Source organism: Lampetra planeri, chromosome 2, assembly GCF_965212315.1.
Source record: "Lampetra planeri chromosome 2, kcLamPlan1.2.h2, whole genome shotgun sequence".
Lineage (NCBI taxonomy): Eukaryota > Metazoa > Chordata > Hyperoartia > Petromyzontiformes > Petromyzontidae > Lampetra > Lampetra planeri.
Window position 1 is genome coordinate 27,380,780 of NC_136108.1, and position 16,341 is coordinate 27,397,120.

The 16,341-nt window shown below is 55.0% G+C and overlaps 1 protein-coding gene across 1 annotated transcript in view; it reads right to left on the reverse strand.

Moving 5' to 3' along the window:
- Positions 1-518: 518 nt before the first annotated feature.
- The window catches only part of KIDINS220 (kinase D interacting substrate 220), a 118,350-nt gene continuing 102,527 nt past the window's right edge, over positions 519-16,341 (reverse strand). The window contains exons 26-31 of the mRNA XM_078603257.1: positions 11,408-11,545; positions 8,150-8,248; positions 6,801-7,076; positions 3,913-4,113; positions 1,151-2,100; positions 519-1,119 (exon numbers count right to left, since the gene is read on the reverse strand). Coding sequence (XP_078459383.1) covers positions 519-1,119; positions 1,151-2,100; positions 3,913-4,113; positions 6,801-7,076; positions 8,150-8,248; positions 11,408-11,545 — 2,265 coding nt within the window. The remainder of the gene's footprint in view (positions 1,120-1,150; positions 2,101-3,912; positions 4,114-6,800; positions 7,077-8,149; positions 8,249-11,407; positions 11,546-16,341) is intronic.

Consider the following 16,341-nt stretch of genomic DNA (forward strand, 5'->3'; position numbering starts at 1 on the left):
AAAACAATCCTTCCAAACAAAACTGGCAAGACAATGGCAATATGGAACCTTCCCGTAAAAGATCTGGAGGCTCAATGACACCTGTATGGACGCGAGACATTGAGGGCCTGAATATTGACGTGCCTCAACGATGGTCTGCAGCTCACGCCACAGCTGCCCAGCACCGCCACTAATGGTGTGAGCAGCTCCTCACAGGCCACGGCTGCCCGTCAGTGATGAGAGGAAAAAATAAAAATAATTAAATCCTGGTTCTGCAGGCGGCTTGGGCGTGTGACGAAAGGTCTACAGGACGATGGGTTTTAACCACGGGGATGAACGCACCGGCACCTTCAGGATAAATAAACGCAACTGTTACTTATAGGGCTTGCAGGGCGTTGTGGGCGTTTCCCCCATGAGGCCGTGCGACGTTGGCATGTAGTATATTGCTCTACACACGTAATGCGCTTGTGTAGAACGGAGTGGGCGGCGGGCGAGGTTGTCTTGAGCGGCAGGAGCGGGAGAAGCTCGCGCGCCAACGCTCACAGGATGCTCTCCTTCTCTGCACTAGCTCCGGCGCTGTCTGCAGCGCCGCTCGCTCCTCCTGCGCCGCTGCTGCCGCCCCCCTTCTTGCCCCTGGTAGGCGCGGGCGCCTTCCGGTTGAGGTTGGGCCGCGCGTTGTCGACCCTGGCGCGCGCCGTGTTGGCTTTTGCCGCATTGCCGCCACCACCGGCGACGCCTCCGCCGCCGCGCAGCGGCACGCGCACGTTGGGGGAAGAGGGGGCCGGCCCGCCCGCAGACCGCCCTGCCGCTCCCGTCCCCCCTCCTCCTCCTCCAATGCTGCCCATCTTGGATCTCGCCGTTTGCTTCTTGGGGGGCGTCATCGGAGTCGCGGCACTGCGTGGTGCCGTGGCGGTGCTCGGTAGAACGCCGCTGCCGCCGCCGCCAGTACCGAGGGAGGAACGGTTGTTGTTGTTGATGGTCTCTACACTGTCTACGCGATTCAGAACGCCGCCCCCCACCACGGCCGCCGGCTCCGCCTTCCGCCGCCGGCCCGTCTCGGCCTGCGCGGCGGGCGGCACGAGCGCTCGCCGCTCGGCCTCGGGGCTGCTCAGGATGAGGCTGCTCTCGGAGCCCGACGGGCTGCGCTTGCCGTCGGAGCAGATGGACATGCGCGTCACGTCCGGCGCGTCCGGCGCGCCGCCCCCCGCCCGCCGTCGCCGGCATCGGCAGCAGCAGCAGGGGGCCGGCGTCCACCGCGGCAGGCGCCGGCGCCAACTCGGCGCCGGCGAACTCCACGAGGCCGCCGACGGCGCGCGCCGCCGGCGGCCCCGCGAAGCCACACGGGCCCTGGGAGCCGTCGGCCACGCGCGCGCCCGAGTCGGACGAGTCTTTCTTGCCCAGCGGGATCATCTCGGCGACGTAGCCATCGGACTTCGCGGCGGGGCCGCCCGCCTTGCCGCCGCTGTTGTTGGCGTTGGTGTTGGCGTCGTCGGACGGCTGCGCGGCGGCGCGGTCGGCGTCGGGGTCGGCGGCGGCGGCCGGGCCCCACCGCTCGAGCGCCGGAGCGGCGCCGTCGGCGGCGGCGGAGCGCAGCAGCGGCACGTCATCCGATTCGTCGGCGCCCGAGTTGTCGTCGTCGCTCGCCAGCTGCTGGTAGCTGCGGTGCTTGATGTCCACCGCCTGGAGCACGCGCTTGCCCAGCGTGGCCGCCGCCGCGGCCGTCGCCGAGGCCGCGGCCGCAGCGGCGGCCGGGCGCGCCCTGCCCCCGGCGGGGTCCCCCGCGTGGTCCTCCTCCTCCGTGATGGGGTCCAGCGCCGGCACGGCCGCCGCCGCCGCGCACTCCGCCGACGCGGAGGAGTCGCTCGCGTCGGCCGAGTGCGACGACGCCGCTTTGGAGGACGGGAGGGACGACGACGAGGAGAGGGAGGCGGAGAGGGAGAACGGCTGCCCGCCTCCACCTCCTCCTGCACCTCCTCCGCAACCGCCGCCCGTGGCGCCGCCACCGCCGTATGCGGCCACGCGCTGGGAGCAGGCGTTGTGGTTGCGGTTCTCCTCGTGCAGAGAGACCGAGGAGACGCTGCCGCCCAGCAGGAAGTGCACGGGGCTGTGCGGGGACGTCACCTGGAGGAGGAGGTGGCAGGCAGAGGCTCATTAGCGGGGGGCGGGGGGGGAGGCGTCTGCCAGCGATTCGACAGATCGCCCTACGAGTGGAGGCCACCCAGTTCCCAATTGGGATTGCACACACACGCACACTCACACACACACACACACCACACACAAACAGACACACACACACACCAACACACACACACACACCGACACACACACAAACATACACACGCACACACACGCACACACCACAAACAAACACAGACACACACACCAACACACACACACACACACACACAGACACACACACGCACACACCGACACACACACACACCAACACACACACCAACACACACACAGACACACACACACACCGACACACACAGACACACACACCGACACACACACACACGCACACACGCACGCACACACCAACACACATACAGACTCACGGCCACTTGGAGGCCGCTGCTGAGACACTTGGTGCCGCACAGGGACAGCTGCCACTGGGGGTCCCCCCCCTTAAGAGTGGTCGAGATGAGGTGTGACGTGGTAGGGGTGGTAGGAGTGGTAGGAGTGGTAGGGGTGGTAGGAGTGGTAGGGGTGGTAGGAGTGGTAGGAGTGGTATGGGTGGTAGGGGTGGTAGGGGTGGTAGGAGTGGTAGGGGTGGTAGGGGTGGTAGGAGTGGTAGGGGTGGTAGGAGTGGTAGGGGTGGTAGGGTTGGTATGAGTGGTAGGAGTGGTAGGGGTGGTAGGGGTGGTAGGGGTGGTAGGAGTGGTAGGGGTGGTAGGAGTGGTAGGGGTGGTAGGGGTGGTAGGGGTGGTAGGAGTGGTAGGGGTGGTAGGGGTGGTAGGAGTGGTATGGGTGGTAGGGGTGGTAGGGGTGGTAGGAGTGGTAGGGGTGGTAGGGGTGGTAGGAGTGGTAGGGGTGGTAGGAGTGGTAGGGGTGGTAGGGTTGGTATGAGTGGTAGGAGTGGTAGGGGTGGTAGGGGTGGTAGGGGTGGTAGGAGTGGTAGGGGTGGATAGGAGTGGTAGGGGTGGTAGGGGTGGTAGGGGTGGTAGGAGTGGTAGGGGTGGTAGGGGTGGTAGGAGTGGTAGGAGTGGTAGGGGTGGTAGGAGTGGTAGGGTTGGTATGAGTGGTAGGAGTGGTAGGGGTGGTAGGAGTGGTAGGAATGGTAGGAGTGGTAGGGGTGGAAAGGAGTGGTAAGAGTGGTAGGAGTGGTAGGGTTGGTAGGAGTGGTAGTTGTGGTAGGGGTGGTAGGAGTGGTAGGAATGGTAGGAGTGGTATGAGTGGTAGGAGTGGTAGGAGTGGTAGGGGTGGTAGGAGTGGTATGAGTGGTAGGGTTGGTATGAGTGGTAGGAGTGGTACGGCTGGGTAGGAGCGGTAGGAGTGGTAGGAGTGGTAGGGGCGGTAGGGGTGGTAGGAGCGGTAGGAGTGGTAGGAGTGGTAGGGTTGGTATGAGTGGTAGGGGTGGTAGGAGTGGTAGGAGTGGTAGGAGTGGTAGGGATGGTAGGAGTGGTAGGAGAGGTAGGAGTGGTATGAGTGGTAGGGTTGGTATGAGTGGTAGGAGTGGTACGGCTGGGTAGGAGCGGTAGGAGTGGTAGGAGTGGTAGGGGCGGTAGGGGTGGTAGGGGTGGTATGAGTGGTATGAGCGGTAGGAGTGGTAGGGGCGGTAGGGGTGGTAGGGGTGGTAGGAGTGGTAGGGTTGGTATGAGTGGTAGGAGTGGTAGGAGTGGTACGGCCGGGTAGGAGCGGTAGTAGTAGCCGGCGAGTTCAAGACTGGTGGCGAGTGCCGGACTGCAAGTGCGCCAGCGCGCGACCGACCTGCGAGCTCTTGATGGAGCTGGCGCCGCTGGTGGGGCAGTCCACCTGCGCCATCTGGCTGATGTATGCGCCGTACGCGTCGCGGTACTCTGCCTGCTGCCGCTCGGCCAGGCGCGACAGCTCCGCCACGGAGGCCTCCGAGTTGAGGCTGGACATGCTGTGCGTTCGGTGCGACAGTCCGTCCGCCAGACGGCCCGCGCCCTGCGGCGACAGCGCGCACGGCAGGCACATTGCGGGCGGGAAAGCAGCCGAGAGCTTTGCGTCGGTGACGAACGAGGAATCGCAATAATAATAATCATTGTTATTTTTACTATTTCGTACGTTTGGTATTCGATACCGTTGAGAATAGGTTTTTCCCCTTTTATCTGGCAACAAAACAGGTGTGTTAAGTTGTTGAAACACCAAACTGAAACCTTTTACAAGGAATCCCGTCTGCATTCACCACAATGCTTGTGGTCAAAATGCACACAAAAAAACACACTGATGATATATGCATTGTCCTTGAAACTGATTGGTCCACACCAGGAACAGCTTTCTTTAGAGCCTAGTCTCATATGGTGTTCGACCTGATGACACCAAAAGTCGCACAGTTCAAAGACAACGCACTATCAGAGTAATGAGAGCTCGGGGTGAGCCTCTACATCATGGGAGGGACCTCCTTTGCCAGTACCAAAATATTCGCTACCATTCTCGTACCCCCACAACCGTCATCTAAGGTCACGCTCATTACACACAAAGTGCCTGCCACAGATGAACCGCAATACCTTGCCGATCTCGTCAAGGAGCAGAAACCATCACGCGGACACTGGTCGTCTCGCAGCGGCGGCTTTCGTCTAGCCTTCGAAGAAAGACGCTCACCGCATCGTGCGCTTTCAGATGTGCTCCTGTCGCAATCTGGAATGCTCTTACAGTAAAACCTTGGATTGCGAGTAACTTGGTCTGCGAGTTTTTTGCAAGACGAATTTTTTTAAAAATAAATATTAATTTGATAAACGAGCGAGGTCTTGCAATACGAGTAGTACGTGTATACGCTTCGTCTGCCGAGCGTCACGTGATCACAACTGATAAACGAGTGCTTTGATATACGAGTGCTTTGGATTACAAACACGTTTCCGGAACGAATTATGCTCGCAATCCAAGGTTTTACCGTACTTTCGGTAAAGTCACGTAGAAGGGAAATAATTAAATAATAAAAATAAAACATAATAAAATAATTCTCAGGACGTTTCGGCCACAACGCAAGCAGCCGTCCTCAGGTGAAGACCAGGTCTGTCTTTTTGGGACGATATCACGGGACCTTCATCGTCCCGCGGGAAGCGAACGGGCGCATGGTGTTTATAGTCAACACACCCACGCAAATATTAACCAGGGCGGGCATTTCGAGGACTCCCGCTATTAGGTGCAGTAGTACGTGCGGCAGCAGCAGCAGCAGCATACACACGACACAAAGCACGCACGTTCTTAGAGTACACGTACGTACGTACGCGCGTTACATGCGAACGCTGGCTCGGAGCCCAGCCGCAATGTGATGGGCGGTGGGGGGGGGAGTTTGCCATTAAGGCTGGCGGCCCTGTTATAGAAGCAACGTTGCCAACAACATGAAAGAAGGTCCAAAGAAATATGCGAACGTAGACACGTGGGAGAGGGCCGGGCCACCCCCCTCGGGCAACGGCGTAGGCCCCTCCGGCCGAGTTCCGTGACGGATTGGCAAGGGGTGAACGCATCAAACGCGGTGGGGTGGGGGTGGGGGTGGGCTAAGGAGCGGATCAGACTAGCACGCTGGCAAGCTGGAACACTGACAAGAGGAGGTACGGTTGTGGCCTAAGTGTCAATACATTTTAGTTTTTTTCTTCAAGTGCAGGTGGCGTGCATCCAACAAGCGAGATGGAGGGGAAGCGCGGCGGAAATTCAATCGGATCGGCGGTTACAAGGTCAGCCGCCACGGGACGATGCTATCGTCGCGAGTGAAGATACGAAGGGGTCACAGCACGGGAGGGGAAGGCTGGCTGCTGCAGCCAAGGGCGGATTGGACGGTGCGTTCCTACGCATGGTGACGTTCGTTAGCAGTGACGGCCTAGAGGACGAGGTCAGGGGACTCGATCGCAGCCTGCAAAGCCTCCCGGGAAACGAGGAGGTAACCGTCAAAGCGTCAACATTTCACCGGCATGTGAGGAGGAACAAATAAGTGCCTGTGAGTGATACCGCAGGGGCCAAGTATGTATGTTGAACTTCCTTCGCACCACATGTAGCCAAGCGTGCTAATCGGAGACGGTGACATTAACGAGCAAGGCGGGGGAGTTCCTGCGGAGCTCTGCGACCTGTTTTCGGGTTGCGCGTCGCGTGCTGTTCGGCACGACGTGCGACGTGACACAGCGGAACGATGTTGTCAAAACACAATTCTCGATGTAAAATTAGGTCGGCCAGCGTGCAACTCGCTGTCCAAAGTGGAGCTTTCCAGTGAAGCGGTTAAGGTGCGATTTTATTGTTTGCCGAATTTGCCAAATGGGAGGGAACAGCAACTCGACCGCCAGGACCACATCACCCCTCTCAGTACCCTCCCGAGCCCTGTATAGCGCTTGTGTGGGTGACCACGTCGTGCGTCAAGAGACGGTGGACGGGTGGTGGTTTAGTGCAGTCGGCGTCGTGGGAGGCAGCGGCGGAGGGCAGTGCGCCCCGAGCCCATTGTCGTTCTGCCCTGCCTCCCGCGCCTTCACCAATCCCGCACCGACCACCGGTTAAACGCCCCTCACGCCCTCTCGCATGGCGCGCGGAGGGGGGGTGAGCGGGAGGAGTGGCGGTTCTCATCCAGCAGCAGATTGACAAACGGGCGGGGGGCTGTGGCTGCTGCTGCGGCTGCTGCTGTTGCGGCTGCTGCTGTTGCGGCCCACCTGCCACAGCGAGGTCTGTCCGCCCAGCGCCGGCTCGTCCAGGCCCACGGTGCACAGCTCCTCGAAGCTGAAGTTGAGGCTGTACTTGTCGTTGGGCAGCGCCGCGTCCGGCTTGGCGGCCGCCCCCACGGAGGCGGAGGCGGTGACGGTGGCACGTTCGCGGTGAGGGGGCGGCCCCCCGTCCAGGGCGCCGACGCCGCCGACGCCGCCGCCGGACTCGCCGGCCGAGCGCAGGTCGTGCGACGGCTGCTTCTCCAGCTCGCGCATCTCCAGCACCTGCGGGCGTTGGGGCGGGACGGAGAGAGGGGGGAGGACGGACGGGCAGACGGGTGGACGGACGGCGGATGAGGACGATATTAAAGGTCGCCGGGTGGCATGGGGGGGGGTGGGAATACCATGGCACGGTGTGCAGTCGGCACCGCTGACAACCTGAGATGGAATTGGGATTTGGGCCACATGTAAGCAAACTAGGAGCCAGGTAGCATCGCTCGTAAAGCAACAAAACTAAACAATTTTTATTTTACCAGGCAGCTATATTGCTCTTTTTCAGAAGCGACCTGGCCACAAATGATTGCTGCTGAACCAAGTGGCTTATCATGTTTCTAAATATTCTTGGTTCTTTCGGTCAAGTCACGTGACTTTCCCGAAAGAACCAAGAATATGAATCCCTGCAGTCACGAAAGCTTGAAATCGAAATGTTTCTAAATGTGGAGGAAAAAACCAGAGGACCTGGAGAAAAATCCACGCGACCACGGAGAAGAACATGCAAACTGCAAATAGGGTCGGGATCGAACCCACGACTCCTGTACACCTGGCGCTGCAAGTCAACATCTCTCCACGGTGGCGAGATGTTAACTAACAAAACCCGCTTCCTTGCAGCGATGAACATCAAGTGGTCAAGCAGTGACCGGTTGGCTCAGCCATCTGTGATTTTAAACCGGGTTCTCAAGTTTTAATCTGGGCGCCAATGACTGCCAAGCAGCCGTGACATTCCAGCTCCATGACAATGCCACAGATAAGCACACACCAGTCTTAACCGCAAGAATGCAATGCACATGAACATAAGGTACAGTACAATTTACATTTACATAAACGACTGAGCTGCACATGCTGGCTGCCAAAGGGCAGATAATTTCACCATGCTGATACACTTTAAACATTGTGCTGTGAACGCCGATTGGTACAGGGAGCCATGTTGTTGTTGCAACACGTTGTTGACGTTGTTGTTGTTGTTGTTTGGGATCGGTGGCTCACGTTCCATCGCGGTGCAGGAGCGAGCACACACCACCGTGTTGTGGCGTTGGTTTATGAAGCACGGCTGTGTGTGGCAGCTCAAGCTGCAGCCTCACCATGCTTCTGAAGAGCTGCCAGTCTCCAAAGTTCATGCTCATTTCGTCCTTGAGTTCATCCATGTTGCACTGTGCCAGCACTCTTCCATTGATGTTTGCCTGTTTGGAATGTCGCATAAAATACACAAAGACAAAGATCCCCCTGTATAGCCTCAACAGACTTTTTGGGACAAGTGCTGTTAGCGAGCATCACCTTTGAAGGCTGGCACAACACACGACGGGGGCAAGGTGGCCAGCACCACACCCGACCGCCGTTGTCTCGTGAGTGGCGATGTTTACACATCGCACCCGCTACATATTTGAGGACGAGTCGACCTAGGGGAGGCCCACGGCCGGTTCAGATAATCACCACCGGTGTTAGCCGTGAGCAGGAATCGAACTCGGGGTCACCGGGTTCGTAGCGCTGTGCGCACACCACTGCGCCTCCGCTCACCACATAAAACACACACACACACACGAGGACAAAGATCTCCTGTGTTCGAGTTGCACGCGACCGGGGCGAGTCCAGAGCGCAGTAAAAATGTCATCCTCCATGAATGGGGTGGCGCTCATTGCACATTGGCGGCCCACAGCAACTTACAGGACATTCCACATTACCATGGTGGGGGCCAGTCTGTCAACACGACAACAACCCTAAACGTTTATTGTCCGTGGAGGAACGGGCTGGCCGATTTGACCTGGAGCCAGGATTTGAAATTCGCGGTAAAATGGGTGAAGGCAAAGGCACAGCCCTGCAATTTCTTGCTCACGCCACTGCCGGCAGAAGGGCCTCCACCGTAGGCTCTTTGGCCTACTCTCCCACGATGGCCAGTCGTGATGAAAGAGGTGGATGTACCCATCAGTGTAAATGAATACATTTATCCTGCTGGGCAGACAAAAGTGCAAGGTCGATTAACAAATATTGCTCAAGCTTTTCTGTGCCAACAGATGGAATCAAACCCGTTGGCCAGCGTAGAATAATATTATAAAACACTTTAAAAATCTTTTTTTATAATTTAATGAGCTGCTAAAATAAAAGGGCGGAGAGAGCGTGAAAGACGCTCCGGCGAGTACGATCCCTCTAGATTCCAAAGCGGTGTTAAAACGCACCAGCAGCGTGGACACAGCCGCGTTGTTATGACGTACGTATGTCTGCACGTGTTTTGAACTTCTTTCGCACCGTACGAAGCCAACCGTGCTCATCGGAGGTGCGGAGGGAAGGACAACAAACTAAATGCTAAAAGCAGTTAATCTAGATGATGATTTAAAAGCGCGAAGCACCCGTGGCTTCCTAACATCGGAAGGAAGAGCGTTCCAGACAGCCGCTGAAGCGCATCGGAAAGCACGCGATGTGTATGCGTGTGTTGAACTTCTTTCGCACCGTACGTAGCCAACCGTGCTAATCGGAGGTGCGATGCAGTGACCATGACGACACACAGCGCCACGGGGAAAAGTGTTGAACCGGTGGCACCAACTTATGGCCCTATAAGTTGGTGCCACCGGATCAACACAATATCGCAGCAACTGCCGGGCTCCTGGATTCATCAATTCATCTGCAGGGCGCTAAAAACTCACTTCGTGCGGCAGTAACAGACTCGTTCCAAAGAAAAAAGGGCACAAAGCGAAACCGCAGGAGGTGACAGCTGCCTGCCAGGTAGCGCATACTGACAAAGATCCCCTGTATAGGCTCAAGAGACTGTTGGGACAAGTTCTGTTAGTGAGCACCTATGAGGGGGTGGGTGGCCAGAAGCACACCCGGCCGCCTTTGTCTCTCTAGTGGTGATTTTTACAAACCACACCACGTACTCATTTGTGGCCGAGTCAACCTAGGGGAGGCCTAGGACCGGTTCAGATATTCATCAGTGGTGTTGGCCTTGAGCGGGAATCGAACAAGGGTCACCGGGTTCGTAGCGCAGTGTAGCGCTGCACCGCCACTCGCACAGTGCACACAGTGTGTGCCACACGTCCGACCCGAATCCGAATCATAATTTTTATTCAAACTGGAGGAGGAATCCGATGAGCCCTGAAGCTCTCTTCCACAGATGTCCAGTAAACCGCATAGCTGCATAATTAAAACCACGTATACCGAAGTTTGGGTAGATATAGGTCAGCCGCATTTCCACGAAATTGCACAAACCGAACCCGCTTAGAGCGAGGGAAACGCGGAAAGCTTCCACAGGGCGACCGAAGTGGAGGCGCGTCGGCTGGGCGTGGACCGCGGTGAGTTTTCGGCGTTTTTTGGAAGCCACAAGCCTAGGCGCCAACCTTTCCAAAATGGCTGCAAATGTCTAGATTGTTTTATTTTTTTTTTAAACCCATTTCGACTTTTAAAATGTAATCGATGTAGTCATCCATTGTGTCAGCAGGACTCTTTAGGCGGAACTTAGTGAACCGGCACAGGTTTCGATGCAAGAACGTGAACTCTTACAGCAACGCTTGCATCCGTGCTGCTGTGTTCAACACGGGCTGTAACGCCGGGGATACTGAGGTGATTTCGGCTGTGCGACTCACAGCAAACTGGGAGTGTTTTTTTTTTGTTTTTTCACGTTTGCACATTCACAGCATGGCTGCAAATTGGCTGGACGAGGTCACGCGTCTTTGGCCACCACGGCCTTCCTTACGGTTGAGCAAAAAAAAAGGAGCGCGACAGCTGCGAGTCACGTGATCACAGTCGCCCGAGGATAACCACTTCACTGCATCGCAGAGTCTGGAGAATTCTCGTACGTTTTGAAATAGTTTTCTTAATTAAAGCTTGGCTGATTATTAACCGAACTGATTTGACGAAGAGGGTTCAGTCTCCACAAAGGTGAATTGGCTCTGCGATACAGTGAACTGGGTTTCAAGTCGGTCTGCCGTCATGTCACTGGCAATGTTTCGGGACCACGCCCAACGGCAGGATCCGACACGAGCATGCTCTGTTTTTATAGCAAATAATCTTGGCTGGGTGGGAAGTCAACAATGATCGTTGTTGTACGGACAAAAAGGTATTAGAGCCTCCAGCATCGCAAAGTTCAATGGGCGCAACTGGCTCAGGACTGCCATGTATGTATGTTGAACTTCTTTCGCACCGTACGTATCCAATCGCGCTAATCGGAGGTACAGCATTCAGTAGCCACTTCGGAAAGGTGACTTTTTTTTAATTCGTGCTTTATCGCAAGAGTTTGCCGGCAACGATCCAGACTCCCCGCTTGAGCGACAGGTCCCTGCAGAGGTTGTACCTCGACACCCGTCATCCAAGTCCGCCTCGCCAGCAAGGGCGTGTGCCGCGCTAGCACGCACCTTGCGGATCGTGTCCTGGTACTTGTCCAGGAGGCCGTGGTCAATGCCCTCGAGGGTGGCGAGGCGTTCACACACGTCCGCCACGGGGAGCGAGCTCAGCGTGGGCGAGGTCGCATCGCCCAGCAGGGCCGCCGATGACTGCACGGACACACGGGGTTGGCACACGGCACGTACAGCATGACACACGGGTAAGACACAACACGCAGAGCATGACACACGCGTGGCACACAGCAAAATGTGATTTTTTTTTTTATTAGTGTGGATATTAAGCAATCGGTGCAATCCAATGTGTACATGAACTCCACCATGTGACACAAACATTGCTGACTTGTTCGGTATCGCCAAGCCATTGTGATGCCAGAGGCATAATACACGTGGCGCGACCTCAGATTGTGTTAACAACACCGATGCTGACACAGGCCCAAGTGGCATAGCTTTGTTTAAGGTCATCTCGGTCCCAAGATGCCTCTTTGATGTGCCCTCTGCCACTTGCGCCAGGAAGGCTATTTCCAGCCCAAACTCGGACAAAAACCCGAAGCCTTCAAAGCCCTCCGTGAGTATGTGAACTAATTTGTGCAAATGTTATTGGATTAATGAAGAAACATGCAAACACTTCAAGGGTGATCTACCATAAGCCTTTGTTCGTGGTATTTGGGTCGCGAAAATATTTGGAAATTCCACTGCGCGACTTCCAAATATTTTCTCGTCTTGCCATTTTTTTCTAGGGGAATAAACATTTCGCAGATTGCTGTACTTTGCCAAGTAAACGTTGATATCATTGACCACAGAGGTCAACATTTTAACGGGGAATCTTTGCAAACCACATCAGTGTTAATTGCGGTCGGGTAACGAGTGGGGCTGGGTAGCTCCTTCGTGAACCGATACCGTGTCTGAGCAATGAGCTGGGACATGCAGAGGCCCGAGTTCAAAACTTTGTCTGTGCCACGCATTATTATGAAAAAGAGGGCCGTCTACTGAAGTGACTTCAGAAGTAGTTCCATGACATCATCTTCCAAAGCCATTCTCTGACACAGGCTGATGGAATACTCATTGGCCAACACTTGCAAATGACAATGCATTGGGTTTATAATGAAGCTGATGGAACAATATGAATGTAATTTGGAGATTTTGTTTTTATCTGATATTAAGATTCTAACATATCCGCAAGCATGAGAAAGACAAAGACCCCCCTTATAGCCTTAACAGACTTTGGGGCAAGTGCTGTTAGCGAGCACCTATGAAGGCCGGCACGGCACACGAGGAGGTGGGTGGACAGCATCATGCCCAGCCGCCTTTGTCTCCCAAGTGGGATGTTTTCTCAATGTACCAGGTACTAACTTGAGGCTGAATCGACCTAGAGGAGGCCCAGGACCAGTTCATATAACCCATCACTGGAGTTGGCCGTGAGCGGGAATCGAAATCGGGTCGCCGGGTTCGTACGCAGCGCACTAACCCCTGTGCACTTTGGCTCCCGCGCAAACATACGCACACTGGAACACTTTCATACGCACACGTACACATTCCCAAGCAGAAGGAAACGCATTTGTTCTTGTGGCTTTTTGAGCAATTGTATTAATTTCCCTGTTAAGAAATTCCACCTGAAATTTTTATCTGTTGAAACGGCCAATCCATGTAAATTAATACCAGTCTCCAATACGTTTGTACATTTGAGAATACATATTCCCCATTTAATATTGCGAACCCCAGGGATGATTGATATTGGCAAGCATCCATTAGGGTTGGCACAGGACAGGGATGCTTTGGCCAAGACTACACCGAAGCACCACCTTTGTTTCACCATTGCTGATATGCATCGCACGAGCTACTCAAATTAAGGCCGAGCTGACCTAGGAGCGGTCTCACGACAGGCTCGTATTGCACAGCCGGGAATTGAACCCAGGTCACTCAAAGTAGAGGGCGCTAATCGTTGCTCCTCCCTCTCTCTGTACGGGACGTGCAATTCTGCAGCGTGCAGCATGCTTCGCGTTTTTTGCCCCCCCCCCCCGCACGTGTTTGCGTGCCGACACGACCAGCGGAGTCAGGGGGCACCGGCCGGTGCGAATTCATTGAGGTTTGCAAAGAAATTCCTGCGCACAACGCATTATTTGTCGGGCGGCGGTGGGATTCGCGCGCAATCGAAATAGCGAACAAGTCATGTCACGCTCCGACGCGCATCTCCATTCGCAACACAAGCGGCATCATTCCTCCCCGCAACCATTCCATCTCACGAGCAGCAATCAACACCGGGTTTGTTATGGGGTGCACACAGACCCTTCCCGGCACGTGTGGATCTCGATTTTTGGTGCGGCCTCGGACCAAGTAAAGCTCTAAATATTGAACAAATGCGATGTTAAATAACGCGTTGAGTCAGCCGCGTGAATGGGCTGGGCTGCGTTTTGGTAAGCGGTGAGTAGTGTTGGAGGAGCTTTGGAGAATAGCAACAGAAGATGAAAAAAAAATACCACGGATAAATAAACACATTCCCACGTGTGTGTGCTTTTTTTAAGCAAAATTATTAATAGAATGAGAGCTCAGTCAAGTAAAGTTACAACAAATGGCAAAATATCAAGTGTCTCCATAAGCATACATAAGTCCAACTTATCATGGCAGGAGCCAGCCTCTGGGATAACCCAAGTTGATCTACCATAAACTGGTACTCAATTTATGAACCCTGGAGGGGTGATAACCTACGTTGACCCTCCCCGAGAATTTGGAAATAAAAAAAAAAGCTCCAGACACTTGAACAACACCCTGCTTGCTGTACTGCCTGCTCATTGGCTACCAGGCAGCTCCAGTGAGCTTGGTGAGCGTTTGGAACCTACAAGGTCCACCAATGCTTGCTTCTAAAGTGCTGCATTGCAGGCGTGCACCACCAATGCCTGGCTAAAGTCAATGATCTTCCCAATAAGCTGAATACACTGCTGGCACGAAAGTGCTGTTGTTCGCAAGTATTTAACAAAAAAGGCTGGCACAGCAGAGGAGCAGATTGCATGCTCAGCGCAAAAAAATGTCACTCAAAAGTTTTCACGTTCAGGCCGAGCCAACGAAAGGGAAAGAGGCCCAGGTTCACTTTGGAAACCAACCGCCACTGAGGCCGTGCATGACCAGGAATCAAACCTGGTCACGTGAGAACTCAGGGCAAACTGCATTGGCCACCGACAAGAGCTCCGCAAATTCAATCGCACGCGCATGCACACAAACACACAAGCAGGGACACGTGCTGTGGCGTGCACACGCACAGCGATGTTAGCCGAAACAATCTCCAAAATTAGTATGCTCGGAACGGTCAGCACCACCGAATGAAGTTAACATTTCAAAGACAGCACGTACATTTTGAGTTTGTGCACACATGCCGTGCGTATTTTAGTACGGAAAGTTATTCCACTGGCTGCGTTGTGTACAAAACGAGAGTGGTTAGGAGTTAAGGATTGCGAGCCAAACCCACAATGGCACACCTACAGCCGATATTCTTTTCTGCTTCCGTAATTTGCGCTGCAAAACAGAGAAGAGTTTGAAGAGGACAAAAAGACGGGGGGAGGGAAGGAAGGAAGGAGAAAACATTACGATAGAGCCAGACGATCATCGGAAAAATACAGAGTCGGTGCACACAGGGGACGATAAATCACAGCGCGGTGCAGAAACCCACCGTTATTCCCGCTCTGTCCACAACAGCGGCACTCGTAACTGCGATAAGCAACGCCGGGGGTTCGGCGAACCGAAAACCCCGCCACCCATCGCGGAGCCTCCCGTTCCACGCCCGCCAACCTTCTCCGTGCATTTACAAACACAAACGGTGGCATGCTGAACGTGCCCGATGCTTGTTAAATGCTGGGAACGTAACTACGCATTGGTTATCGACGGCTAGCCTCACTATATCGCACGTGAAACCGTGCCTGCATGCGTATATGGGAAAGGTCATGGGTTCATGTGACTCTTCCACAGCCATACAATTTGTCTCGTCACTTCATTTGGAATATTTCACCTCGGAGGCAAAAAAAAAAAAGATCTCTTGAACAGACTTTGGGGACAAGTGCTGTTGGGGCAAGTGCTGTGAAGGCCGGCACGGCACACTTGGGGCTGGGTGGCCAGCACCATGCCCAGCCCGCCTTTACACAGAGCACAAGGAACTCATTTGAAGCTGAGTCAACCTAGGGGAGGTCCAGGACCGGTTTCAGATATTCGTCACCGATGCTGGCCGTGAGCGCTCGCCCCACGCACACATGCAACGGACGTAATTATGCACCCATTTTTAATTTGAAAGTTTTACGTTCCACGCGATGCATTGAGCAGGCGATTATAGCCTTTGGCACTCATCCCCGACTGATGTTGGCCGAATCGTCACAACCACGCAGATCATTGACGAGCAGCAGGCTTTTCTCTCTTAATCCAAGCATGCAACGTGCACTCTCTTGAAATGTACAGCTCGCAAAGCCTGCAGCGAGACGAGCACACCATGTTCTCCCAACTGCATCATTGGAAGCAACACGTCTGGCAGCCGCAAACAAAATGCAAAGCAACACCACCGGCGTCACGAACGTTGAGTTTACACAAGAGTCAGTGTCCCCCCCCCCCGCCCCCCACACACACCCACAATCTCTGTTGGTGGCCTTCAGTCATTCGTGGAAGTTCCACATTTCTACGGTGGGAGTCAGTCTATCTATTTGGACAGCCGCTATTGATTAACGGCGCCAACTATAATCGCCGTTGTGGAGAATTCGATTGCATGGGAGCTCTTTTGCGCACGAGTTGTTGCAACTACCTTGTGAGCGTGCGTCTCTACCGATGCACCGGGCAAAGTTTCTCTTTGCTCGAGCAAGACTAGCGCGGCGCTGCGCTTTTCCACCGGGGTGGCCATGAGCCAGCGATAGATAATTCCACATTCCTATGATGCGGGGCCACGTCATCTACAAAGGACAACGAAGCGATGACTTCCG